Source organism: Synchytrium microbalum (genome assembly GCF_006535985.1).
Source record: "Synchytrium microbalum strain JEL517 chromosome Unknown SmJEL517_scf0024, whole genome shotgun sequence".
NCBI classification, from domain to species: domain Eukaryota; kingdom Fungi; phylum Chytridiomycota; class Chytridiomycetes; order Synchytriales; family Synchytriaceae; genus Synchytrium; species Synchytrium microbalum.
The window spans coordinates 299,740-325,621 of NW_022158373.1; the positions used below are offsets into that span (position 1 = coordinate 299,740).

The following is a 25,882-nucleotide window of genomic DNA, read 5'->3' on the forward strand; positions in this document are numbered from 1 at the left end:
TGATTACTCACTGAAACGAAGTGTTTGTGAAGGAGACTAACAAAAAGCAAGGAATGCTGGATGGGTCTAAATTCTATATAGACGACGATACTGCAAAGGCAGGCTGTGGCCTTGCTCTCAAGGACAATGTGGAGTCAAGGAAGGCTAGACCAGATATGATTCCATCAACAACAAATATACGGCTGCCTTTATCTACTCCCATCTCCTCTATACAAGCTTCTCGCACCAGATTATCCATGTCAGCCATTCCTGAATGAATCCAGTGTGGTTAGTTGAATCGAGAGTTGAGCGCTACCCAATACAGTGGACAACCACATACCAGCACAACCCAAACAAATAGCCCCAATATCGCCTCTCCTCACCAACCGTTTCGTAGTCTCCTTCATCCTACTTCGAACATCAGGAGCATGCTCCAACTCTGATGCATTCAACCCAGTAGTCTCAACTCCACCAAACCATTTACAGCTATCTGATCCCAGAAAATCATGTACGGCATCAGACAGCAGTTCTTCGTATACTTTGCTCGTTGAAACGATTCCAAACTTCTCTTTTGACGATACTAGTTGCAGGCTATGCGATATACTGGCTTCGAATATACCGGTTACGAGCTTGTTTTGTGAAATGATGCGTGGATTGGATTTCAAAAGTGAGACTAGTGGGTGTCGCGAATAGCAAGCGATTAGGAACGCGTCGTATTGCTCGATTAGTGATTCCAGGTGTGGAAGGCAGTGGAGTGCTGATATTTTGGCATCGTCTTCGTTGTTGATACTGCTTACACCACTTGGAGCTGTAAAGTATGAGATCTACTAATTATTATTTTAGATCAGTTGATCAGTTTATGTATATGCCTCTACTTTGTAATTTTAAACCTCACTTGATGGGTCAATGTACAAGAGAAACCAACCAACCGCTCGATCCCCCGCGTCATGCTAACAGTCGTATTAGGATTTATAACGAGGATTTCCTTCATCGTGATCGTTGAATCGTAAGGTATGTATCAGCGAAAATACTGCATCTGTGTTTAACTTATCACAGGTGTCTTACTGATTTGAACCTCGCATGTCATTATCTTATCAGTAGCACGAGCCAAAGATACTATCATGAACCAGACTTGATTTGACGTTATCCGCGGTATCGTGACATCAACATTTGATCATGACGTCAAGAACTGGTTTTTAAGCTTTTGAGGCCTGGCTTATTGAATGTAAGTGACAAGCCGTTGGCATCTATCAGCTGCACTCCTTTCCCCTCGAAAGACATTCCAATCTTTCAAGATATTTCCAGAATCCTTGAGAGATGTCGTCGTATTTTGCTAAATTCATCAAGTTCATTGAGGTTGAGCATCCTCCTGGTAAGCATCACTTTCAAGCAACTTGAAACTACTTTGTTAAAACTCATGCAATTTGTCGTGATATCTGCTTTTGCTTATCTGTTGTGAACTTCAATCTTCGTGATCTAACTCGTCCTGCTGGTGTAGGTGTTACCAACAAGGTATTGTTGATACACGATGTTGTGGTGCCGATCATGACCACGCTTATCAGAACGTGTCGATTACGTCGCTGAGACATCGATAACGACTCACATCTACTGTGTGATGATAGGATCTATTCCTCTTCAACGAAGATCTCCTGCCAGTCCCTGAAGAGAAGCGCACATGGCGAGGTACGACATCTCTTATCTGGACATGCACTGGACATGCACTCCTCCCAACGCTCACTCCGATTTTATCTATAGCATGGAACTATGTAACATTCTGGATTGCAGACGCCTTCAACATCAACACATTCATGATCGCATCATCCATGATTGGTCTGGGAATGTCATGGTGGCAGGCATGGATCGCCGTGTGGCTAGGATACGCAATTGCAGCTGGATTCTTGGTGCTCAATGCAATTCCTGGCAGTCGTTATCATATTATCTTTCCGGCGTATATTAGAGCGTCGTTTGGGGTTGTTGGTGCCCTTTGGTAAGCTCTTGTGACTTAACCTGCACTATCTAGCTCCTACACTAACTTGCATTTTTGAGCACGGTAGGCCGGTATTCAATCGTGCAGCTATGGCATGTGTTTGGTACGGCGTCCAAGCTTGGATTGGCGGTGAATGTGTCTACACGTTTCTACGAGCTATATTCTCTACGTATGGAAATATCCCGAACTCGATACAAGGCAGTGGAACAGACACAGCACATTTCCTGTCCTTTTTCTTATTTTCGTTGATCTCGTTGGTGCCATTATGGTTTCCATTGCACAGGATTCGACACTTGTTTACATTGAAGGCTGTTGTTGGTATGTTATCACTTTCGCTTCGTTCGCAGCGTGACACTTGTTGATCACCGCATTTTTTTTGTCCAAAGCTCCCGCTGCAGGAATCGCACTATTCATATGGACGATGGTGAGATCCGGTGGCCCAGGTCCGATTTTCAGTCAGCCATCAACTGCAACGGGCTCGATATTGGCTTGGAGTTTTGTTGCTTCTACAATGTCTGCCATCTCAAATATGGCTACGCTTATTACGAGTAAGCTTTTCCTTCCTGACGCAACGAGCGAAAAAAAAACTGAAATCCAATATTCTTTGATAGACGCTGTGGACTTTGCATCACGAGCCAATCAACCCTGGAATGTCGTTTGGCCACAGCTGATTGCTATGCCCACTGCTTTTGCGCTGACCTCTTTCTTGGTGAGTGCTTTGATGCAACAAAGTGGTACATGCTGTGATAATACTTGCTTTCTGATCATTTCTATTTTATACTCACAGGGAATCGTAGTATCATCCTCATCATCAGTGATATTCGGACAATACGTATGGAGCCCACTCGATTTACTCAACCTGCTCTTGGACGACAATTACACATCCGGAACACGTTTCGGTGTTGTGTGTATTACGTTTGGGTTTATTGTTGCTCAGCTTGGTGTTGTAAGTAATACCTGCACGTGCTCGTTGAAAAAAGGTTCAAAACATTGCCTTGACGTGCTGCTTTTTTTTCAGAACGTTGCAGCGAACTCGATTTCGGCTGGTTGTGATTTGACCTCATTGTTCCCTCGTTTCATTACTATTCGAAGGGGTGGATATATTGCTGCTTTGGTTGGTTTTGTGATGGTGAGCGCAGACTCGAAGCTCATTAAGTGTTTGGTAAACACGGTTGTAACCTTCCTGTTTTTGGTCAGTGTCCATGGAACTTACTCTCAGACTCGAACGCCTTTACATCTTACTTGTCAGGTATAACATCTTGTCCTCGCATGTCGTCATGACTCTTTATTGACGCCACAGTATCAAACAAAAGCATACAGCGTCTTCTTGTCATCTATTGCGGGAGTCATGATATCCCACTACTACATTATCGCCGACAAGAAGATCAAAATCGATGACTTGTACACGCTCGACAAGGCTGGCAAATACACTTACTTCTACGGATGGAATTTACGAGCATATGCTGCGTATATAGCTGGGATTATTATCAATTTGCCTGGTAATTTGTTGTAGAAGGAAGAGAAACTTGTCAATCTACTGGATAATTTGCTAAACAGACAATTTAAATTAGGATTTGTCGGAGCTGTCGGATACTCTGTCCCAGAAGCCGCCACCCACATATACCAACTATCATTCTTCACGGGCTTTGGAGTGTCGGCTATTGTGTATGTCGTCTTATGTAAACTCTTCCCCTTGCCGGTCATCACGGACGAAGACGTCGAGTTTATTACTGTGGGCACTCCTGCATGGCACCATAGCAAGTCGCACCTGTTGGATGAGAAGGATGCTGAGAAGGATCAATTGGTAGCTGTTGTGTAAAGAATAATCGTGTGCTGTAGAACGAAGAGAGAGATAATAAATATGAAATACATAATGAGATATATACGTAAATGTGAGCAATTTTACAGTATTTAGCTTTACAACGTTCTCTTTACAGCAACCAGCGACTCCTATTATATAGCCTCACACACCAATATCCTCACGCCTTTACAGAGCATCCAAAACAGACTTTTCAGCTGCTTGCTGAATAACCTGATTATAATCTTCGTTCGTTTTGTAGCTCAATAATGAAGAAGCTGATGGTGGTCGATTGAAGACGTATTCAGCAGGCACTACTTGGTGTTCGTTCTTTGATCCAGTTGCGGGGATGATGAGGCACGATTCAGCTGCATCGGGACGTCCTGAGAGAGATCTGTAGCACATTGGAAGAGAGTTTTCCCTGACAAAAGAAAAACAAGGCGAGAGTGAACAATCGTTGACGAAAAAAGGAACTGTTACAACTCACATACCATTTGGCAAACCTCGCAAAATCATCAAACGCATACATCCACACATCATTCTCCGCCACATGCAAGTCCGTGGTAACTGACAAACTCGGCACGATTGGCTTGGCCTCGAAGCCTTCCAACGTGTTTCTGAATTGGAGTTTACTCCTACCCTTCCATGCAGACAAGTTTGGAGCGATCAGAAACAGCAGTTGTGGTGATTTTCTCGCCTCATTTGCCTGCCACCAGCGTTGTTCGCCAACGAGTGAAGTGAGGAGCCGACAATGAGCTTCGTGAGATGTGTTTGCGAGGCGTTCGCGGATGGAGACTGGGATTAGGCTGAATTCTGGATATATGAAAAAGTATATGTGAGCGTTAGATTATGTGTTTGTTTGAAGCGTACGGGCCACAAAACTGTGAAAACCACGTTTCAAAACCAGCTACCATCTCCTAAGGTTTCAGCGAGGACCATGATCTGGGACTTGGCTTCTATGATTGTCATGGATGATAGGCTGACTATTGTTTTGAATATCATATGAGGGTTGAATTGTATGTGTTGTTGTTTATTGAGAGTTGATCGCGGTGTTGGAAATGAGACGAGGGTGAGAAAGAAACTATAAAGGTGTTTCACGAGGACTTTCAACGTGATCTTTCCTTGCGCTGGTTGCTTTGTAGATGAGATAAAATGGCTCTTACAAATCTCGCTGCCTTTTCTTGTGTTTGGTCTGGATTCTTCAGTCATGAATCAAGTTTTGGTCGTGACAAGTCAAACAAGGGTAGATTCCATCGAAAACGAGTACTCTAGTAGAACAAATCGTATTCATTAACGCCTTTTACAAATGAATGATACGTGATATGCTATTATTCATCAAGTCAGAGTCTAGCATCACGGAACGAAACGCACTAGTATACTAATATGGCGGTGGGTGAAAGCAATGGACGAGACTTATCACAATTAGAATGCGGCGTCTGAACATCTTATTGAAATGACAAAATTTATCAAAGTCGTTGAATTCCATTCTCCCGCTTAGCCAACCCGTTGACGTAACTAGTTCTCGAAAACGTGCATAGATCGCATGGAGCCATGGAGCAAGAAAGAAACGTTCCAGCAAATTTTCGTCTCATCAAAAAACATGATCGTGCTGTGCCAGAAAATGCTTTTCAAAGCCGCAAAACGTTTCCCTTCAGGTCGCCAGGGAAACACCCCAAGGTTGTCAAGGAGGCGACAGGTATGGTTGCGAAGGGCGAAGGGCAACAAGCGAGCTCGTTCTACGAATAGAAAGCCTTGACAAGTGACGTGAAAAGTAGCTATTCTTGAAAGATCTTGACTCGTACTATGCAGTGCAGTCGAAAACGTGCACTGGACAAGCCGTGCAAAACGTGGTGAAAAGAGCAAAGAAAAAAAAAACGAAGGGAAATGCATTTCGTATTTTGGAGCAGAGCCCGGCAGAGCCTGGGGAAACGTTTTCAATAAAGGGTTCATAGTAGAAAGACTCTTTTATATTTAGGTCTTCTTACTCTACAATTCGCATCCAGCACGAAAAGAACGTATTTTATAAGTTGAAACAGTGGCAAGATGGCCGTCATTCCTTTGCCCATCAACTCCTTCACATGGATTTTTGCAGTCACAGTCATATTTGCCTTCTTGGATGCTTACTCCATCGGTGCTAACGATGTTGCCAACTCTTGTAAGTTTGATGGTTCCAGATGCCGCATCTTGGGCTACAGTGTGAATGAGCATCGTTTCAGCTTGCCTAAATCCTTCCACTATACACTGGATTAACGATGTTTCTTTTTTCTTTTGTCATCAAGTCGCTACATCTGTTGGATCTCGTTCTCTCAAGTACTGGCAAGCAGTTGCCATTGCCATCTTCACCGAATTCGGTGGTGCCATACTATTGGGAGCCTCAAACACTGCCACCATCAAAGATGGAATCATCAATGTCTCCATGTTCAACGCTCGTCAAGATCTGTTGATGGCTGGATTCATGTGTGCCTTGATTGCATCTTCCACCTGGTAAAACCATTTTTAGCTTCAGACCCTTCTTGAGTATACGCAAGCACATGCTAATCCATACATTCTAGGATTATGTGCTGTATTTACATCGGAATGCACCCTTCTACCACCCACTCTATCGTGTGTGCTTTGATCGGAATTGGTGTCAGTGCTGGAGGTTTCGATGCTGTCAACTGGGCTTGGAATGGTCGTGGTGTCGCATACATCGTTACTGGTTGGGTTTTGGCCCCATGTAAGTATCGACGTGTTTCCCTTTTTTTTCGTTACAATCGTTTGACTGATATCTAAAATGAACAGGTTTGGCTGCCTTCCTTGCCGGTTCAATCTACTCTCTCACCCGATTCTTTGTCTTCTCTGGAACCAACTCTCTCCGAAGAGGAATTTACGCCATCCCAATATACTTCACTTTGACTGGATTCATTGTATCCTTCTTCGTTGTCATGAAGGTAAACCTGCACATCCAATTGTTTAGATTGAAAGATGTTGAGCTCATTGGTTTCGTTTTTTGAAACTAGAACGGTCGTGGTGATTGGTCTATTGCAGTCACTGGAAACAACGTCGGAGCACCAGTCACCTTGAAGGGAGACTTGGCCAAAGCCTTCACCATCATTGGAGCCATGACCGCTGCCATTGCTGCCTTCTGTGTCTTCTTGGCAGTCCCATACTTTATCCGTAAACTCGAAAAGGAAGAAAACCTCAAATGGTACCACATCTTCTACATCTGGCTCGTACCAACTCAGCCAAAGGATGAAAACTTGGACTTGTACTTGAAGAAGACCATGACTCCTCACGTTCTCCACCAACAAGAGCTAGATGCTGCTGCTGGTGAAAAGACTGACGAGAAGGGTACCGTAGCTGCTACTGAAGCTGTTGTTGCTACTCCAGTAGTACCAAAGGACACATCTGCTTTGGGAGCTCTCATCAGCATCCCAGCCAAACTCTGGGCTTTCGCTACCAAAGGATTCAGAATGGACATTGTTGGAATCCAATACGAAAGTGCCAAGAACTTGCACGATATTGCTGTATTATACGACAACAAGACCGAATATTTGTTCTCTTTCTTACAAGTGTTGACTGCTGCCTTTGCATCATTCTCTCACGGTTCTAACGATGTTGCCAACAGGTTTGTTATGGTTTTCCTGTCGTTTGCTAGTTGATATCAATCTAACTTTTCACCTATGAAAACAGTATTGGACCATTTGCCGGCGTCTACGCTATCTGGTCTACTGGTCTCTTGAACGCCTCTGGCTCAAACGCTCCAGTCCCAACTTGGATGTTGGCATTCGGTGGTATCTCCATCGACATTGGATTGGCTTTATGTATGTATCCAGCTTCACTTCGCTTCCATTAGTCACCTTGCTAAATGGCTTTCATTTATAGACGGATACAACATTATGCGTAACTTGGGAAACAACATGACCTACCACTCTCCATCCAGAGGCTTTGCCATGGAATTAGGAGCTGCTTTAACCGTCATCACTGCTTCCTTCTTGGCCCTCCCAGTATCAACATCCCAATGTATTGTTGGAGCCACCATCGGTGTCGGTTTATGTAACGGTTCATTGAAGGTATTTAAGGGTGATGTGTTTTTCTCAATGAATGTAAACCTGACTTGTATTAATGTAGGCTATCAACTGGAAGATGTTTGGTTGGATTGGTCTCTCATGGGCTCTTACACTCCCAGTTGCATCCGTAGCTGCTGGTCTCCTGTTCGCCGTCTTGACCCGTGGACCAAGCTTCGCTGCTCTCCCAGCATAATAATACCCTATCTCTATAGTCTATACTTCTTAATCAACATATCTTTATCCACATACATATAGCTTACATATCGACTTGCAAACCTGAATGTTCAGAGTTGATGCGGATCATTCACGAGCACTTAGCGATGCAGCACTGGCTGGCCATGGATCCTGCTATGGCTGATTTGTGTGACATATTCAAATGTTGACTGTCCCGTGCGGAAGTGACATGGCTGTGGAAGTCGATTTGGAGGTTGTTTGCTAACTGACCGAACGAAAGATGTCGGCCAGTCGAGGTAAAGAACGGCGGAACTAATCTCAATTGACCATGGCTGTTTGTACCTTGCCAGATTTAGTACCTCTTTTCTCTTTCCAGCGACGTTCTTCCTTTTGCAAGTCGTTGCGACGCAAAATGGAGCTGCTTGTCGAGCCAAACATGAAGGTATTGGAATTACGTTTCAGTTTTGGAATTATGGGCTTACTGGAAGACTACCGCTCAAAACCTTGAAACTAGATCAAAAACACAATCTAATCCAGACTCTGAAAGTTTCAGCAGACACCAATAGCGTGAGGTTTTACAATGATTGTCATGAAAGTTGAAAAAAATGCGTTTGATGCTTCGAATCGTTTGAATGATGTGTATGTGTCTGGTTTCCTGGAGTGAGGAGTGAGGGAGTTTTAAGAAATTTTAAATCTAGTGACGAGCAATGGGGCGATGTGATTGTTTACGGACGTGTTTGGTTTATGAAGTCATATATGTTTTGTATCAACTCGGCCTAGAACAACAATGTTATCATTTGCCAGAGCTTCCGCACATTCATGCTGTCTGACCGCCGCAATCGCCTACATATTGTTGTATCCCTCACTTTGATCAGGAACGCGTTGAAGAATACTAAAATCCACATCCGATAAATGCAACGAACGTGATTTCATCATCCAAGTGCTAGTCCGTCAAATTATCAATGAAACAACTGGTTGCAGCTCCAAACATTTTCAAAATTTGCCTAATCAAGCTACAGACAGCAAGCAAGGAGTGAATGCATACATACATATCCAACAGTAAGTCATATTAATCTACATGTCAGGCAGAGGAAGGTCTACTAGCCTCGCTGGTCAACCATTACTTCCAAGTCCCAGCACAACTCCTCATCAAAGACGACCATCTTATGGCGACGAAGCTCATAGTCCTCTACCAACTATAAATGATGAGTTCGGTGGAATGGCTGCTGATCTCCTCCTGAACTATCCTGTATATAACGACTCGGAACTCACTCGTCTCGCATCATCGTCATCAAATCGACGAGAGGGTGACACTGGGCCACCAAGCAAGAACACCTATTATAGTAATGGCAGTGGCGGCAATTCAAACCAAATGATGATCAATACATCATTCCCAAATGATTCTTCACGAGATCCTGAGTGGGCTACAACACGTCTTCCTGGTTCATTACGACCATCGTTTATAAATCATCCAAGTAATACTAACGGCACTCATATGAGTGCTAGTAGTTTCAGCACCATAGGAGCAGGCTCTGTCATAGATGCATCTAGTCGTGCTCTGCCTCGCAACTATGGTGGTCATCGTCGTCCATCCGCTGATACCGATGGCCTTGCATACGCTCCGTCACTATCTCCTCATGATGCTGATGACAGACGACCATCTGACGCCACTGAAAACGAATACGATCAACATGGGTATCTCGTGTCTAGTGGTAACTACACTTCTAGCAATACTACAATTGGATTGCTGAATGGTCGTCGCAATACAGAATCATCCATGCTAGATACTGATTTCATGCTTGAACAAGAACCAATGATGCATGAAGGAACGCCACGTATTGTGCTTAATACTGCTGAACGTAGATCGGGTGTAGATGGCTTGCTGCGTGGTGAATCATATAGCGTCAAACAACCTGCTAGAGTTGTTTACTATACTTCTCATGGATCTCGTGTGAATTTTTATTTGCAAAAGGATGAATCTACTATTGGCAGGAAGGAAGACAATACGTGAGAGGCTGTTTAGTATCCTTTCGTTTCCGGGGGTTTCTTTCTCGCTTGCTTACATCTTGCACCTATCACCAAAATGCAGAATTGTCTTATCGGATGCCAAGATCTCAAAATATCATGCCTCTATCAAGAAAACAGATATTGCGTAAGTCAAATCTCATCGACAAACTGTTTGGTTATTTTTTCGCCCATATCTTACCAAATAACAAATAATCCAACAGCTTTTTTATACGAGATCGTAACTCTTCAAACGGTGTTCGAGTAAATGGAACCTTACTAGACCCAACCAAACCAACACTGCTCGTCCACGGAGATGTCATCAACATTGGAATGTGCGTCCTCACATTCTACGACATCCCCGAGCGAGCAGCTCATAAACCAGAACCTGATCTCCCCCTTTTCGCATTCGACTCACTAAGTCGAGCAACTGTGGGGCGTCGTCAACAACACCCATTAAAGAGTCAGAGCTTGGCCGAGCTCGTGACCATATTACCGTCCGATAACAAGTTTTACGAAAACAAGTTTATGATACGGGAGGAAGTTCAAATGGAGACTTCTTCTTCATTGGACTTTGCTCCTGCTGCTAACATTGATGATGCAGCCATGCTGGCTGAAGATTATGAGAAATTGAGGTTGACGTACGAGTTGAGTAAGGTATCTGTTACTGAGGATATTACTGAATTGCTGGAGCGTTCTTTGGAGCTTATTTTCCAGATTTTGATGGTTGATCGTGGTGTAAGTTTTAAGCGATTGTGTGATATTACAAACTCCGAAGATTTTATTTTTTTGCTTTAGGTCATCTTGTTGGTGGATCGAGCTACTGGAATCTTGGCTACTCATCTTGTCAAATTGAGGCCTGGATCTGATCCTGATGTTCGAGAGATCATGCTCAGTTCTACCATTCTCAAGAAGGTGCTTCAGTCTCGGTATGTTGAATGTTACTATAGTCAGGGATTGTTTTTTTGCCTTGGATAATTCTCACATCTGTGGTTGTAGAATTGCACTGATTACAAGTGACGCAACACGAGATCCAAATCTAGAACGAAGTGCATCAGTCAGACAAGGCTCTATTCGAAGTGTGATTTGTATGCCTTTGATTGCTCACAATAAGGTATAGTTTTGGTTTCGAGTTTTTGCGCTCATAGTCTCCTTGCTCACTAATCTTCCGTCACACACACACACTCTCACGCATCCATCGCTCTTTCAGATTCATGGCATACTACACTTGGACGCAATCGACAAAATCAATTACTTCAACAACAAGGACTTGTCACTTGTAAAAGCCATCTGCAATCAGACTGCAGTAGCTATCGAAAACGGTATCCTAGTCAAAGAAGTCCAAAACAAGGCCCGCCTGACTGAAAACTTGAGTCGCTTCTTGTCGCCTCATGTTGTACTAAAAATGACTGAAAAGGATGGAATACATGCTATTCGACGTGGCGGTGGTCGTGAGACTATGGGTACTATTGTGTTTGTTGATATACGTGGATTTACGAATATGAGTGAAAAGTCACCTGCTGCTGATGTGGTGGAGTTGTTGAACGAGTACTTTGAGAGAGTAAGTATGCATCACCGTTTATTGCCGTCCTTCACGAATGGTCCTGATGAACTAGCTGTTTCCAACTATTAGCTCGTCAAGGTCGTTTTCAACTATGACGGAGGTAGTAACTATGAACTTGACTTCGTTCTGCGAAATACTGATGGACTCACACCGCTTCAATACAGTCGTCGACAAGTATATTGGTGATGCTTTGATGGCTAGTACGTATTCGTCTTCAGAAGCAATTCAATGAATGAGTTGCTTATCAAGTTTTTGCTACTGTAGCATTTGGTACCCTACAAGGAGAAACAGACGCTGAATTCCGTGCAGTCTGTGCAGCCTTGGACTTTCGTCGTCAAATCGCAGAGCTCAACATGGAAAGGAAACGTCAAAATAAGCAGCCTATTGTTATAGGTGTTGGCGTCAATACTGGTAACCAACCTAATCATTACTTTCCGTTGACTGTGGTTTTTGTGCTGACCGATCACAACATAATCTTAGGTTCGTGTCTAGCAGGCTTCATAGGCTGCTCATCACGTCTCGAGTATACCGTAATTGGAGACTCTGTAAATACATCATCACGTATATGTTCCATGGCTGGTGAAAACCAAGTATTGATTGCCGAGTCTACATACGAGTCTGTCAAAAACCGTGTCGAGTCTCGCTTTTTGGGCAAGAAGAAACTCAAGGGCAAGATTCATGATGTTGGTGTATATGAAGTTATTACTGCAAGAGCTGGTTTGCAAACACAAGTCAGTTGGAAGTAGCGTGTTAGTTTAAGTTAGTTGACTGATTAGTGATGCTGAAAAAGTTAGAGAATTGTCATCTTTTTAAATTTTCTTGGATATGAGTGTCCTGTATAAAAACTATGTGGTCGAATATAGAGTAAAGAATTCCTCACAAGATTTGTGGCTTTTCTGTGTGCATCTTTTCGTTCGGTCCTATCGCCGTTTTTTGAAAGGAAGAAGTGTTTCTCTGGGCGCCTTGCTTGGAATTATATTTCTGTAGGTGAGATTGGTTTTGTTTTGTGGTTGTGGGGTAGCTCAAAAGCAGAACCTGATCTCACCAAGCTGAACAACGTTGGGGCGTTGTCAACAACACGCTTCAAGGAGTCAGTCAGTTGTTGAAGCCATGTTGAATCATACTTCCATCCGAGATCAAGTTTTACGAGATCAAGTTTACAACTTGGGGGGAAGAACGAGTAGAGATTGCTCCCTCATCGAGCTTTGACCCTGTTTTTAATATTGATGATGCAGGCCTTTTAGCACAGTATAATGCGAAATTGGGTTTGACGTATGTCCTTTCAAGACACATTTTGGTGGAAAGTAGCTTCAAAATACAGCCGGAGTTTAACATAGTGGATACAAGTATCGTCAAGCCCATGTTACTAGGCAGAACGGAGCACCGTACCAGTGGCATTCCAGAAGAAGATCATGAAACTCCTTGTGTATTGCTTTCTGTTCCAACAACATCAATGCAGCTTTGGCGTAGTTCTGTCTTCTTTAATAAAATTCATCTCGTTTCATCAAATTATCTATATCCATTCACACCGATCCACGTCTATTCCAAACAGCGGGAAAAGAGGAGAGATATTAGTGGTAGGTTGAACGGCTGACCTGCATAGAATACAAATGTAAGGGAACATTCTGTTCTATACTGGAGTAGTACTGCCGAGGTTGGTCTCATCAAAACGTTGGACTATTTGTATGCTTCAGTGATGCAGTGATGCTAAAGAGTAATATTACACTAAGTTGAAGTCTATTTCAATGTCTTTCTTACATGGTATGGCTAATTACTGTTGGACTGTATAGGATACGTATCCTATACAGGGAAAGTTCTATTCTACACTGTCGTACTACTGCTGAGGTTGATCTAATCAAAACGTTGGACTATTTATATGCTTCAGTGATGCTAAAGATATTAATCTTGAGCATTATTCTGTCCATGGCGGTTGAGTCGTTTTCTAGGTTGAGTGACACCCTAGATGGGAGAAGCAGGATGGTTCTAAGAAAGACAGTGTATGAAACCTCCACGACCTCGTATTTCAAACCAACTTACATAAGAAATTAGACTAGGAAAGCGGAGATCGTCACCGCTACCGCCATGTCTTGGTTTGACACGATATTCATAGAGCTCAGCATATTGACGAAACTCAACCTCGCCATTCCAGCTGACGCTACCAGATTCGGCAACCTCCTGGCTGCCAGAAGCTGATGGAGAGTTTCGGACAGCCTGATCGTTGTAGATGAGTTCGTCATGGACACCCGTTTGAGTGTTGTTGTCGTTATCAGCATCAAGTTTTGGACGTCTACAGACGGGGCACTTGTCTCCGAAGCATGGATTCACGGCTTCACCCCTTTGTTGACAGTCCTTGCTAGAAAGTCAAATACATGTAGTCAGGCAGTTCATGATCAAGGTAATTTAGGTTGGCGCCAAAAGCAAACACACTCAAATCAGTTCATAAGAAGACAATCAAGAGGCACACACGTACCAATACTTATGGCGATGGTCACCACATACAGATACCGACCCTCGCGCTTTCAGATCTTCAAAACAAATGCAGCAGCAGGGGCCCCTTTCAATGTTGGTATGGTCTTGGTGGTTATGAGGAGTTGTAAATGGGGCTAAAGTAGACGCAGGCGATGCATTTAGTTCTAACGCTTCATTATTGGCTACGGATCTATCCATTAGCTGTCCGAATCAAGCTAGAACTATTCGCAAAAGCAATACACAAGAAATCTTACCATCGTCCGCAACTGGTTCATTTTCAGCGTTGCTGCAACCAATGGGGACACTGGTTGCACTTGGAGACGCCATATTTGGTCTGGTTTGCTTCTCTATATCGGAAAGGCTGGTCAGAAAGAAATGTTGGATGGTGGGCGGGAAAGTTAGACAATGTCACTGTAGATCTGGATACTTGGCTGGACAGGACTGGGGCGCGATTTTTAGTTTCAGATTCAACTTTTCAATTTTAAATTATTCGAAAAGTGGTTCGCTAGTTCACTTCTTCACTTCATGTCCGAAACTCGCGAATCTTTTTAAAAGCACAGAACTGTCACGTAACTTTAGATCTCCTCCAGATCTGAAGGTCAGACCACATCACAGAGTATTGGATTGACTTGAAGGGATATCACGTCTATTTCTTACAAGAGAACGAGTTGTTATTGCATCGTCTCCCAACAAGCATTGGCGATGTTGGAGCTTGAGCCACTGCAGATCCGTTGAAATCACATTCAACCATGGCAATGCACTACCTTGTCAAAGCAATTTGCTGCAGTAAGACTGACCAGAGGTACTTGAATAGCCAAGGCAACCAAGTTGGATGCATCCTCGAGACCTACCATTACCGCTGAAACACGTCGCTCTGAGGACTCCTCTACTGCCACGAAAGATGGGAAGGCTGCATCCGATGTAGTTGTGGTGGAGCAAGACTTCCAACGTGTTATAGTGAGCCACACCAGTGATTCGACGTTAAGCCTGTCAGCCGTGGCGGATTGGTCGAACACGGCGTTGCAAGCTTTATCGGATCCGAACAAGCTACCAGGATGGGCACAACCTTTGTATCAAGTGTTTCAGGAAATCCAAGGAGTAGAGACCTTGATTGAGAGTATTATTGCCTTATGTAAACTTCCCCAGATTTCCACCACTCATTGACGCTTTGTTTGCTAAGTCACCTTGTTAGTGGACCAATGGAATCTTGGCCACTCATCTTGTCAAATGGGTTCCCATATCAGATCCTATGTTCGAGAGGTTAAGCAGGTCGGCAGCTCTATGTGCGTCGTTGAAGGAAATGCAAACAATTTAAGTGTGTGTGGCAGCCACAAGGCAAGAGCAACCTGAATTTATATTCTCTCTCGTCTACCAATTCTCCAGCAGGCACCCAGGAGCCTTTCACGCCACAAATAACCTCAAATCGACCAACTAGGAAAGAACACAATTTACGAAGTTTCTCTGATCCTAACCTGAATATGAAGATTGAAACTTGCGAGAGTCTTATACACGATCCATCAGTGGATTCTTTCCTACTCATTTCTTGGGTGAAGGATGTATGTCGGACTGCGGTAGCAAAAGTTACAAGCCACAGAAAACAAAGCGTTGCCTCGATGCTGAACACACTTACAGCAGCCATACACGCTTGGAAACTGTTAGTGTTACGGAGCGGTATTATTGATGTTAGAGGTATATGAGATATTTGGAGGACACACAAAAGCAAGCATAAGATGTTTTACTTCCAATAATCACTTCCAGTTCGTAACATACTGAGATCCAAACATCTTGGCAATAGCATTCTTTACAAACAACTGGTCCGGATGCAGATCAGCAGCGATTCCGGAAGCTATTTTGATATGTTCTGGAGTAAACCGGACATTGTAGTAGTATCCAGATACGGCGAGTGTGGTGGAAATACCTGTTTTGATAAACGAAAGCTTGATGTTAAATTTGGTTGGTAAAATACCAACTTGACCCAAAAAAAAAGTTACCTATAGCAGCGAGAGCATAATACCAGATTGTACGTTTGTCTTTGTCCTGGATTGTAGGCATCTTGACACCGAATGTTTGCATTGCATAACCGATTCCGTACGCCATGTGGATCAGCAGACCTCCCGTCAAGAGACTGTAGTATGCTGATTAAGTATGTTTCAAAGTGAAGTTTTACTAATTTCTTTACGGACGTAGTACTGGCAAGAGGGCGAAACCCAGTACTTACGAGTGAAGAACATTGGGAACAGATGCGCCGGAAGAGATGCCTGATACAAATCAAAATTGGGCATTTTGTCCAGCGCGTACCCCTTTAAAAGTCCAATCCTTGTAGCATTCGAGTGGATACAGAACTGTAGATTGAGAGAATACGTGAGCTTCGAGGGTTTGGATTTGGCGTGGCAAGGTCAGGAAATACGATTCGCGTTGTAACATACCAGTGGCAGAAGCACCCATCCCATATTCCGGTGCCACTTACGCTCACTAACAGCGTACGGCACTGTAGAATTCTCCTTTGCTGCACCCGACGTTCGGCCTCTCCTTAGATACCATCGTGTAACAGATACAACAGCGTGAATTATCACTGATCCAAAGACAACTATCGGTTCGACTACCGCATTCTGATAGTATGGTCTAACAGCATGCAATACTGAATTCGACAAGTCGAAATCGATGTGGGAGAGTAAGTGACCACCAAGATGAATTGTTGCAAATGTTGCAAAGGTTAAGCCCGTTCCACTCTGTTGGTGTCGAGAAGTGAAGAAGCATGGAATTTAGTCAAATGAAAGGTATAAATTCGTAAGTCTGTTGGTAAAGTCTTCAACTGTGCTCGTGCCTTTGTTCGCTAAGCGTACAAAACAAAACACACCTGAATGATGGCCAGAACATGATCAAGACGCAAACGATCACCCATTTCTAAATATTTCAAGCGTAGAACTATTGAGTTATCGTTGAAATAGTAGCAGAGACGGACAAACGGGCGAACTTACAGATTGCAGATTGATGTCAGTCAACAGCAATGTTAAAACACCGACCTTTTATGATGCGATATGAAACTATATGCAAAGTTGACTATATGTATGATGACATCAGAATAAATATAGGCATTGGATCGTGCGTATTACATAATTACATGGCGGTATGGCGGTGGTTTATGTTGTTTCTATAGCCTCAGATCTATATGGCCGACGCAACCCGTTTCTAATAAATAACGACGAGATTCGAGTCCAAGCTTTTTAAACCTACTACGGAGCATGTCTTCCCAATCTCGGTTTTCTTATGAAGTTGCACACTTGTCAAACCATTTGCCTGCTGATGTTCGGGGGAGGCCAGCTATGGTATGTTCCACTTTGTGCAGACGGTAACCGTCCGCTCCATCATACCAAAGATCATCAGCAGCATTGGGTCATCAGGAAGCCACGTCCACCAAATTCGAAAACTTGGATTGTGGGGCGAATTGAATTTTAACGAAAAGCCCTCCTCCAGTGGCAAAAGAGGGCTTCACTCAACCGCAGTCCGTGTTTATATCATTCTCCTTATTTGAAGCAAGTTCCCTCTGATCTACTAATAACGTGAGTACATTATGGCTGACCGCAACCCATATCTAAGAAGTGACCGAAAAGATAAGGAGTTCAGACCCTTTAGAACTATTTACATTATGGGGCCTGCGAGACTCGATCCAATCCTTGGTCCTCTTATAGCAAATTGCAAACTTGTCGAAAGTACCATACATCTGCCTAAATGTACGATGACAGAGGATGGAAGTAAAGAATGAGATTACGACCGAATGGGCAGATGTGCCACACCATCATTTTCAAAGTCTACCAGCAGCCGCGCTTCTTGCAAGGAGATCACAACTTTTCTACCAAATTCCCAAATTGACGAAAGAATTGGATGATGGACCCAGTCGACGAGCAACCAGAGCCAGCTATCCAGTCACATGAATCCGAGACGCGCCCCTTTCTTGTGTTTCGGTAGTTATCCCGCTATTTGAAGCACGTTCCCTCTATGTCGTGAGTGAGTTCCTTATTGATCTGAATGTTGGGAATGTATGGTCGAGTTAAGTTGAGAAGACTCGAGACTAAATATGTAACTGTAGTAATGTAAAAGAACACTAATAGGCGTGTGTACATTAGATATAAAGAGATCTACTACTTCCCCCGTCGTCAACTGCTGCCTTGCCGAGAAGAAACTCACGCTTTTCCTAGAATCTGGATATGTTGTGAGTTTGAAGCTTTGAACAGGCTATGTGGCAAGACCTGTTTGATTTACCGTTTACAAGTCATTGGATCTAATAGGAGTTCGCCCTCTCGTTGTTACGAATGGCTCTGTGTTGCCCGATTTGGGAAAGATGAAGAGCGACGTCTTTCTTCGTCTTTTCGGCGTTGGACTCCTTCTCTGAGAGTTACGACGTGCCATAATGATCATGGTCATGGTCACGTCACCTCGAACTGGTAGATCCTTTCTCGAAGGCCGCGCTGTGCTGTGTGCCTGTGTGCTGATTTGTGACACACACCAACAATTCCAAACATCCAAACGCAACAGACAAGTCTGCATTGGATAGAAATGGACAAAGAGAAAGGGAAGCCCTTCAAGAAGCCATCGTTCTCATCGGAATGGATCTATGTGCTCCCGGCAATCGCATTCATATTGGCTATAATTATAGTAGTGCCACTAGGAATAACCAAAGTCATAAACATCAACAACAACTCTCAACAACCATCGCTCATTAATGCAAATGCTACCGCTGCTCCTACAATTCATGTATCGTCACCAAGTAGTGCTGTCCCGTCAGTTGCAGCCGCCACACCATCAGCATTGCCACCATCAGGTGGTGGTGCTCCTGCGTCATCAGGACCACAGACGACATTGTTTAGAGCCGGGCTCAATTCTGGTACTAATCGATGTCCCGGATATGCTGGTGTAAGATCGTCACAGTTCATTTGTTTTTTACAACAATGGGTCTCATGCTCGTTTGCATAGGACGATTGTGCGACTGATATCTGCTATCAGAACGTGAGTCAAGGAATTGGAGAAGCCTGGCTCCTTTTAGATGCACAGCAACAGAGTTTTACATGGAATTATGTTGCTACAGGCAAGTAACCTGTTCGACTGTTGTGTTGTTGCCACCTGAATTGACTGACCAAATTGCACAAACAAAGGAATGAAATATATGGTACGCTGCTATGCAAAGACAGTAAAGAATACTTCTACGGCTGGGACTAGCTTTGGCGAGGATGGTGGCTGGGTAAGCAATCTTGCAGAGAGGGGCACTGGGTCGAACTAAGCGACTCTGTGTTGCCCTTAACCTTCACGGTGTGACACTGGCTAGTTGATTAACTTTCTACTGTATCTGTGTCAAGGGCTACGACAATTTCCGTCTTCTGGACATTCCTGGTGGCAATGATCCACAACCTTACGTTACAAACAATGGTGTGACTTTTGGATTGTCATTCTTTGTTTCATATTGATCCATTGTGTGATTTGACACCTTCATCATCACACAAAGGAACCGAAACTCCCAGCACAATCTCTACCGTCTTCCCTACTGGAACTGTGTCGTGGACGGAGCTGATTAATCGCCTTTTCAGCAAAGAGTGTACGTCACTTCGTCGGTTTCTCCTTCTGCGGTGGGCTACAAACTCACACGTTTTTGTCGCACAGTGTACATTTCGGTCCAGACGGACTCAGGAACAGGAGAATTTGGATTGAACAACTGCTTTGATGGTGAAATTGGTGGATTTATGACTGTGTTCTCACGGGGTAATACTGCACTGCCAAATCCTTTTGGATTCACGGTGGTGCCCCCGGCGGGTGCCAAAATAACAGTCGCCAGGCCAAAAGGTGCTGTCTTTGTCGCTTTAGGTTCGCCAACATCAAGTACATAGTTCTTGCTTTTGGGTGAGAACATGTATAGGACATTTGTTTTTCTATGTAGTTTGTATATAGTTTGTCATTTTAAGGCCTTTCTTCTTTCGCACCACATAAACAAATTAATTTGACGCTATAGCCTCGTTTCCGAATATTTAGCGGCCTCTGTGTCAGTCAGTACTTCGTTCCCTCTTCGTTCCCTCTACAGAGAAAGTTTCGAGCAGAGGATCGCAAAGGGCGGGGGACAATGTAAACCGGTTTTGGAAGATTTCAAGAGGGCACATGAGGATTCTTCAGGTACCATCATAAGATGAGGAAAGCTTTTCACAACAAGTTTGTCACGGGACTAACTCGTTTAACCTGATTGCGGCAATTTGATGAGCTAGAGGTTTTTTCTTCAGAGATGTTTCTGCGAGCGGATCTCTCTGAGCACTCGGCAACTTCAACGAGTACTGGTCGCATCGCTGCTACTCTATCTCCTGTTGGATCTTGGACAAACTCTCATTTCTTGGTGAACTGTTTATCCTTGTGTTTGAAAACACACGGTGTGTGTTACCCTTTGGTAGCAAGCTCACAATCATCAATTGCAAGGCTATTGAATAGATTATCTCGGTATAGACATCTAGAAGCGCTTTATCTCATCTGGTTCTTGCTCAACAGTAATGGCCAATCCGTACCAAATCGACCAGACCGAAGACCTATTCGATTTCTCGAAATTCGATCCAGTCGAGCTACGAAAAAAGTATGATTTCGAACGAGACAAGAGATTGAATGCCAACCATGTTGGTAAAGGACAACAGGTAACCCTCTTTATGCTTGAAATCGGTCGCCAGTATCCATCATTTGGGAACTCTACGTAACCAAAAACACGTTACATCTGTAAATAGCAATACACTGTTATCGAAGATAATCCGAAATTCAGACATTTCATTGATGATCCTAATGCTACGCCTTTGGTAATTGGAATTTGAGTTGATGTTCGTGGCAAGCAAGCTAATGCAGTCACTTTTAAATGTCACGTTTAGGAACGAGCTCCTATAACCACCGAGTTGGAGGTTGCCATCTTGGGATCAGGTTTCGGTGGAATGTATGCCGGTGTGAAGCTTACAAGTAAGTGGGACGTCGCTTTCGCTGTTACAAAGGCTGAGTTAAATCGTCTCTCCACACTTTAGATGCTGGAATAACGGATTTCCGTATACTCGACACTGCTGCTGGTTTCGGAGGAACCTGGTGGTGGAATAGGTATCCTGGTGCAGGTAAAATGATTTATGTGCTCGAGACCCTCTGTTTTAATGATGATCAAGTGCCAACTCTTTCCAAACGCCAGCCTGTGATACGGAGGCATACGTCTACTTGATTTTGCTCGAAGAAACGGGCTACGTGCCCGTCGAACGATACACCAAAAGCCCAGAAATTCGCAGACATTGCAACCGTATCGCCGAAAAATGGAATTTGAATGAGAGGGCACTCTGGCAAACGAAAATGACCGAGTTGACTTGGGATGAACCATCGCAAAGGTGGCATATAAAGACTAGCAGAGGCGATCTTTTGAAGGCTCGATTCGTAATCAATTGTGCCGGTTTGTTAACGAAACCAAAGTTGCCTAATGGTGCTGGAATTGAAAAGTTCAAGGGCCAGTAAGTGTAGCACACACAGGTCGTGTGGCTCCGTTGTCAATCGTCTCATTACGGACTGTTTTAACCACTCTTTTCAACTTTTCAATAGCACATTCCATACGGTTCGTAATTCTGAACAGTTCATTGAGCAAAGTTTGGAAATGCCGAGCATTGGTCCGAATGAAGAGTTTTATGCCATTTATCATAACACTTTCTTCACTGAACTAGTCTCGATGGGACTACAAGTATACGGGCGGTGACGATTATGGCAACTTGCACAATCTGCGCGACAAGAAGGTTGCCATCATCGGTACTGGTGCTACTGCCATCCAAGTATGTTATTCCCTTGCAACCACAACTCTGTTGAAATATGCACCAGAAGTCACTCAAACTAAATCTTTAAATCTAGTGTGTACCATATCTTGGCCAAGACTGTGGTCAACTGTACGTCATCCAGCGAACCCCCAGTAGTGTCGATACCCGTCTCAACGTCCAAACGGATCCAGAATGGGCCAAGAATCTTAAGAAAGGCTGGGCAAAGGAACGTAAAGATAATTTTAATACCGTTACAAGTGGAATGCCTGCTGAAGTGAACTTAACAAATGATGGATTTACCAGAGTAAGTTTATGCCCAATTTCGCAACGGTCCAACTAGGATTGATCGCCTTGTTGTCTCATGCGTAGTACTTTGCAAGACTTTTGGCCATGTTTACGTCAAACGATCCACGAAAAGACAAATACCCTCTACCAGAATTGATTCAGTTGGGTGACTTTAAGCAAATGGAGAGGATCAGGGCTAGAGTAGACCAAGTTGTTCATGACCCGAAAGTAGCAGAGTCGCTGAAGCCATACTATGACCAGTGGTGCAAGAGGCCAACATTCTCTGGTATGTCAAAACTTCGAACGAATTTGGTTCTGGATTTCGCCGTTTCTCATTGCCGTTTTCTTTTAGATGAGTACTTGCAAACCTTCAACAGACCAAACGTAACTTTGGTTGATACTCAGGGTGCAGGAATTGACGGCATTACCGAAAACGGTATTCTTGTAAATGGCCAAGAGATTCAAGTCGATTGTATCATTTGGGCTACTGGATTTGAGGTACTGCACCCTTTGTCTTTTATCGTGCTTTTCATGTACTAACCAAGATAACGTCTTCAATCACCAGCTTGGCTCTGCATTCTATCGAGTAGCAGACGTCGGTGTGCGTCCTATAGGCCGTAACGGTGCCACTCTCGATGAGAAATGGAAGGACGGCATGTGTACTCTCATGGCTGTTGGTGTCAGAGGCTTCCCAAATTATTTTGTAATGCAAGCTTCTCAAGCTGGATTGGGTATTAACTTCCCTGAAGTCAATGATCGTCAAGTATGCGTCTATTATTGAGCGAAACCAGATTCGTGTTGACTGACTCTTTCATGTAATGAAATTATTCAGACCACGTGGATTGTGGAAGTGATTAAAGAGTGTAAGAAGCGAGGTGTCGCTTCCGTGGAACCAAAAGCAGAAGCTGAAGAAGCTTGGACGGATCTTGTTGTCAGGACGTCACCGTTGAATAAGGATTACTTCCGTTTATGTACTCCTGGTGTAAGTAGCACCGGCTATTTATGACTTTCCTCCCAAAACATGAAGCTGACCTCCTTTCCTTTCTTAGTACTACAACTTGGGTTTGTGAAACTTGGATTTGCATGTGTGACTCTATCAAAGCACATTGACTCATATATAACCCAAATCTGTTAGAGGGAAATGCTAGCGAGATGAATGTCAAGAATTCGCCTCTGAACGGGTAAGGCACACGCTCTCTCTTTGCGTTGGCATCGTTTTCGAAGCTCAAAAAGCTAACTCCAATCTAAATACATTTCAGAGGAATCATAGCATACACTGAAATCTTGGAGAAATGGGTTGCTGAAAATGGATTCTCGAAAGATATGGATGTGACATATCTAGCAGATCTTACGGAAAGTCAAAGAGCTCGACTGTAAAATATGAGACCACTGTGTTTCTTGACATGGGTCTATATTGGGAAGGCCTGCTTGTTTTGTGAGGATTTCGTTCGTGTTTGAGTGAGAGGAAAGTAGTTGTATCTGTTGAATGTTGTGATATGTTGAAATAAAAAGGTAAACTCAAACAATGTCCATAGTTTTTGTGACCACTGGCAAAAGCATTCATCCCATAGGAAGATGTCACTTTCGCTCATGAGTAGCACATGAAACTTCAGAATTCCCTCCTCTAGTTGTTGTAAATTCCAAGATTGTTAACAGCACAGAGTGGTGACGTACCATTAATCCAAACACCACTATCGTTCCAGACACTGGATTCTGAGAGCATGCCCTAGCGGTTTGTAATCCTGAATGAGGCAAGTCCAAATCGATATGGGAGAGCATGTCACCAAGAAGTCACGATGAATCGCAGCAACTGTGGCGGATGCTAGATCTATACCAATCTATTTGATTGAAGTAAGTAAACAAGCACAAATTTAGTAGGAGGCAATACGGATTCGATGTTGGTGCAAGTTCAAGATGATGGTGCCTTCGTTCGCTAAAAGTTGTAATTGTACCTGAATGGCCAGAACATGGCAGAGTTGCAGAGTTACAAGCTATTAAAATCGTAAAACTAAGGCAGGAACCGCTCAAATGGTGCTGAAAGCGAGCAATTCAAAGGTCCGTGTGATAAACGCAAAGAGGAAGTATAGACAATTCGGGATACAAACTACTACTATATTAGCGAGATTTATGAGTTTATATGTACATTATAGCGATTGCAGCCCTGATCTAGTCATTATATGAGTGCACTTTATTTCTTTGATATTTAACGACATATATGGCCGACCGCAACACATTTCTAAGAGTGACCGACAAGATAAGGAGTTCAGACTCTTTAGAACTAGTTACGTTACCGGGACTGCGAGAATCAATCCAAATCTTTGGTCCTCTTATGGCAAATTGCAAACACGTCTATACCATCGCCTGCTGATGTTCGATGGAAGAGGACGGGGGTAACCAGCCAGGTATGGTCCACTTTGGGCAGACGTTATCCGCTCCATCATACGAAAGATCGTCAGCAGCATTGCTTCTACAACAGCAGACCACAGGATCCTCCGACCAAACTTAGGAATTTGATGATGAGTGCCATTGAATGATAAGTCCAATAGCACCTCGAAGAAGTGTTCTGGGTGTTCTCGCCGCACATTTCTCTTTGAAGCACGTTCCCTCTACGTCTTTGAGTGATTTCCTGAATGTCGGCCTGGCAATGAATGAGTCGAGTAAGTTGACAAGACTCGAGACTAAATTGAAATTGTAGTAATGTAAGACACCTCTGATACGCGAATATACTTCAGATGTAACGATCTTTATTGCTCGGCACCTCGTGAATTGCCTAGTTGAGAAGTAAATCACGCTTTTCTGGTGAATTTTGGACAATTTCGTGAATGCTTGAACTGAGAAGGTTGTCCGGCTACATTCGCACGTTAAATCTATAACGAACAGGAGAAAATTAATGTTTACATTTACATTTGGCTCTTGACTTCAAAGTCTACAATCTCACACAAACCATTTTACAGCTCGACCAACTTTTTTCACAGTCATGAGTAGACAGGGTGCCTCGGCTGCTACAGCTCTAAAGCGCCTTATGAAGGAATACAAGGGTAAGCTCGCTCTGCTAGTCCCCATCTGCACGTCCATTCAGCATACAACATTCTACCAACTTCAAAAGCTAACCTGTACCTCGACCATTTCCATCAAATTCAGAATTGACAGTGAATTCACCAGATGGAATAACAGCTGGCCCTGTTTCCGAAGACGATTTCTTCATCTGGGAGGCTCTCATCGCCGGTCCCGATGAGACACCATTCGAAGGTGGTGTACTGACTGCCACATTGACATTCCCAAGAGATTATCCATTGTCTCCGCCGGTGATGAAGTTTACATGTCCGATATTTCATCCAAATGGTGTGTTGAAGTGTGCAAGATCGTACCGTCGCACACATTTACTGACGACTCGCTTTTTTGCTCACTCCACCTCTCTCACATAGTATACAAGGACGGAACAGTGTGCATATCTATACTGCACGCACCAGGTGACGATCCCACTCATTACGAATCAGCATCAGAACGATGGTCGCCTATACAGTCTGTTGAAAAGATACTGCTGTCTGTGGTTTCAATGGTTGCTGGCAAGTTTCGCATCCCAGCATCCAACGAATTGGTGGTTTACTGACATTTTGGAAAACTTAGAACCAAACGACGAAAGTGCTGCAAATCTAGACGCAGCCAAGATGTGGCGTGAAGATCGTAAAGAGTATGAACGTATAGTGAGGAGGAATGTCAGGGCGTCGCTTGGGTTGGACTGAACATGGCCCATGATGATATTGTACTCTCCTTTCTTTGCAC

General features: G+C 43.7%; 7 protein-coding genes across 7 annotated transcripts; 5 read left to right on the forward strand and 2 right to left on the reverse strand.

Annotated features, from left to right (window-relative positions):
- Positions 1-73: 73 nt before the first annotated feature.
- SmJEL517_g04034 (uncharacterized protein) lies at positions 74-970 on the reverse strand (the record flags this gene model as incomplete). Its single annotated transcript, XM_031169962.1, has 3 exons — positions 74-249; positions 320-803; positions 905-970. The coding sequence occupies 3 exons, from the start codon at positions 968-970 to the stop codon at positions 74-76; spliced, it is 726 nt and encodes a 241-aa protein (XP_031024084.1).
- Positions 971-1,735: 765 nt separating this feature from the next.
- SmJEL517_g04035 (uncharacterized protein) lies at positions 1,736-1,936 on the forward strand (the record flags this gene model as incomplete). The annotated part of the gene is made up of 1 exon (XM_031169963.1): positions 1,736-1,936. The coding sequence occupies one exon, from the start codon at positions 1,736-1,738 to the stop codon at positions 1,934-1,936; it is 201 nt and encodes a 66-aa protein (XP_031024085.1).
- Positions 1,937-5,807: 3,871 nt separating this feature from the next.
- Positions 5,808-8,006, forward strand: SmJEL517_g04036 (uncharacterized protein; the record flags this gene model as incomplete). The annotated part of the gene is made up of 8 exons (XM_031169964.1): positions 5,808-5,919; positions 6,044-6,248; positions 6,317-6,480; positions 6,546-6,694; positions 6,764-7,371; positions 7,437-7,567; positions 7,629-7,816; positions 7,875-8,006. The coding sequence occupies 8 exons, from the start codon at positions 5,808-5,810 to the stop codon at positions 8,004-8,006; spliced, it is 1,689 nt and encodes a 562-aa protein (XP_031024082.1).
- Positions 8,007-9,065: 1,059 nt separating this feature from the next.
- SmJEL517_g04037 (uncharacterized protein) lies at positions 9,066-12,301 on the forward strand (the record flags this gene model as incomplete). Its single annotated transcript, XM_031169965.1, has 10 exons — positions 9,066-9,994; positions 10,077-10,139; positions 10,216-10,729; positions 10,790-10,920; positions 10,991-11,105; positions 11,202-11,552; positions 11,625-11,655; positions 11,720-11,755; positions 11,820-11,966; positions 12,036-12,301. 10 exons carry the CDS (start codon positions 9,066-9,068, stop codon positions 12,299-12,301), a joined length of 2,583 nt encoding a protein of 860 aa, XP_031024083.1.
- Positions 12,302-15,772: 3,471 nt separating this feature from the next.
- Positions 15,773-16,926, reverse strand: SmJEL517_g04038 (uncharacterized protein; the record flags this gene model as incomplete). The annotated part of the gene is made up of 5 exons (XM_031169966.1): positions 15,773-15,942; positions 16,016-16,159; positions 16,243-16,366; positions 16,451-16,753; positions 16,882-16,926. The coding sequence occupies 5 exons, from the start codon at positions 16,924-16,926 to the stop codon at positions 15,773-15,775; spliced, it is 786 nt and encodes a 261-aa protein (XP_031024076.1).
- Positions 16,927-20,545: 3,619 nt separating this feature from the next.
- SmJEL517_g04039 (uncharacterized protein) lies at positions 20,546-23,476 on the forward strand (the record flags this gene model as incomplete). Its single annotated transcript, XM_031169967.1, has 15 exons — positions 20,546-20,683; positions 20,771-20,839; positions 20,909-20,993; positions 21,056-21,139; positions 21,211-21,520; positions 21,609-21,621; positions 21,728-21,832; positions 21,909-22,118; positions 22,184-22,385; positions 22,452-22,597; positions 22,665-22,862; positions 22,932-23,081; positions 23,149-23,161; positions 23,235-23,280; positions 23,359-23,476. 15 exons carry the CDS (start codon positions 20,546-20,548, stop codon positions 23,474-23,476), a joined length of 1,887 nt encoding a protein of 628 aa, XP_031024077.1.
- A 1,600-nt stretch (positions 23,477-25,076) lies between these two features.
- On the forward strand, positions 25,077-25,842 carry SmJEL517_g04040 (uncharacterized protein; the record flags this gene model as incomplete). The annotated part of the gene is made up of 4 exons (XM_031169968.1): positions 25,077-25,137; positions 25,241-25,441; positions 25,525-25,569; positions 25,727-25,842. The coding sequence occupies 4 exons, from the start codon at positions 25,077-25,079 to the stop codon at positions 25,840-25,842; spliced, it is 423 nt and encodes a 140-aa protein (XP_031024107.1).
- Between the last annotated feature and the right edge of the window lie 40 nt (positions 25,843-25,882).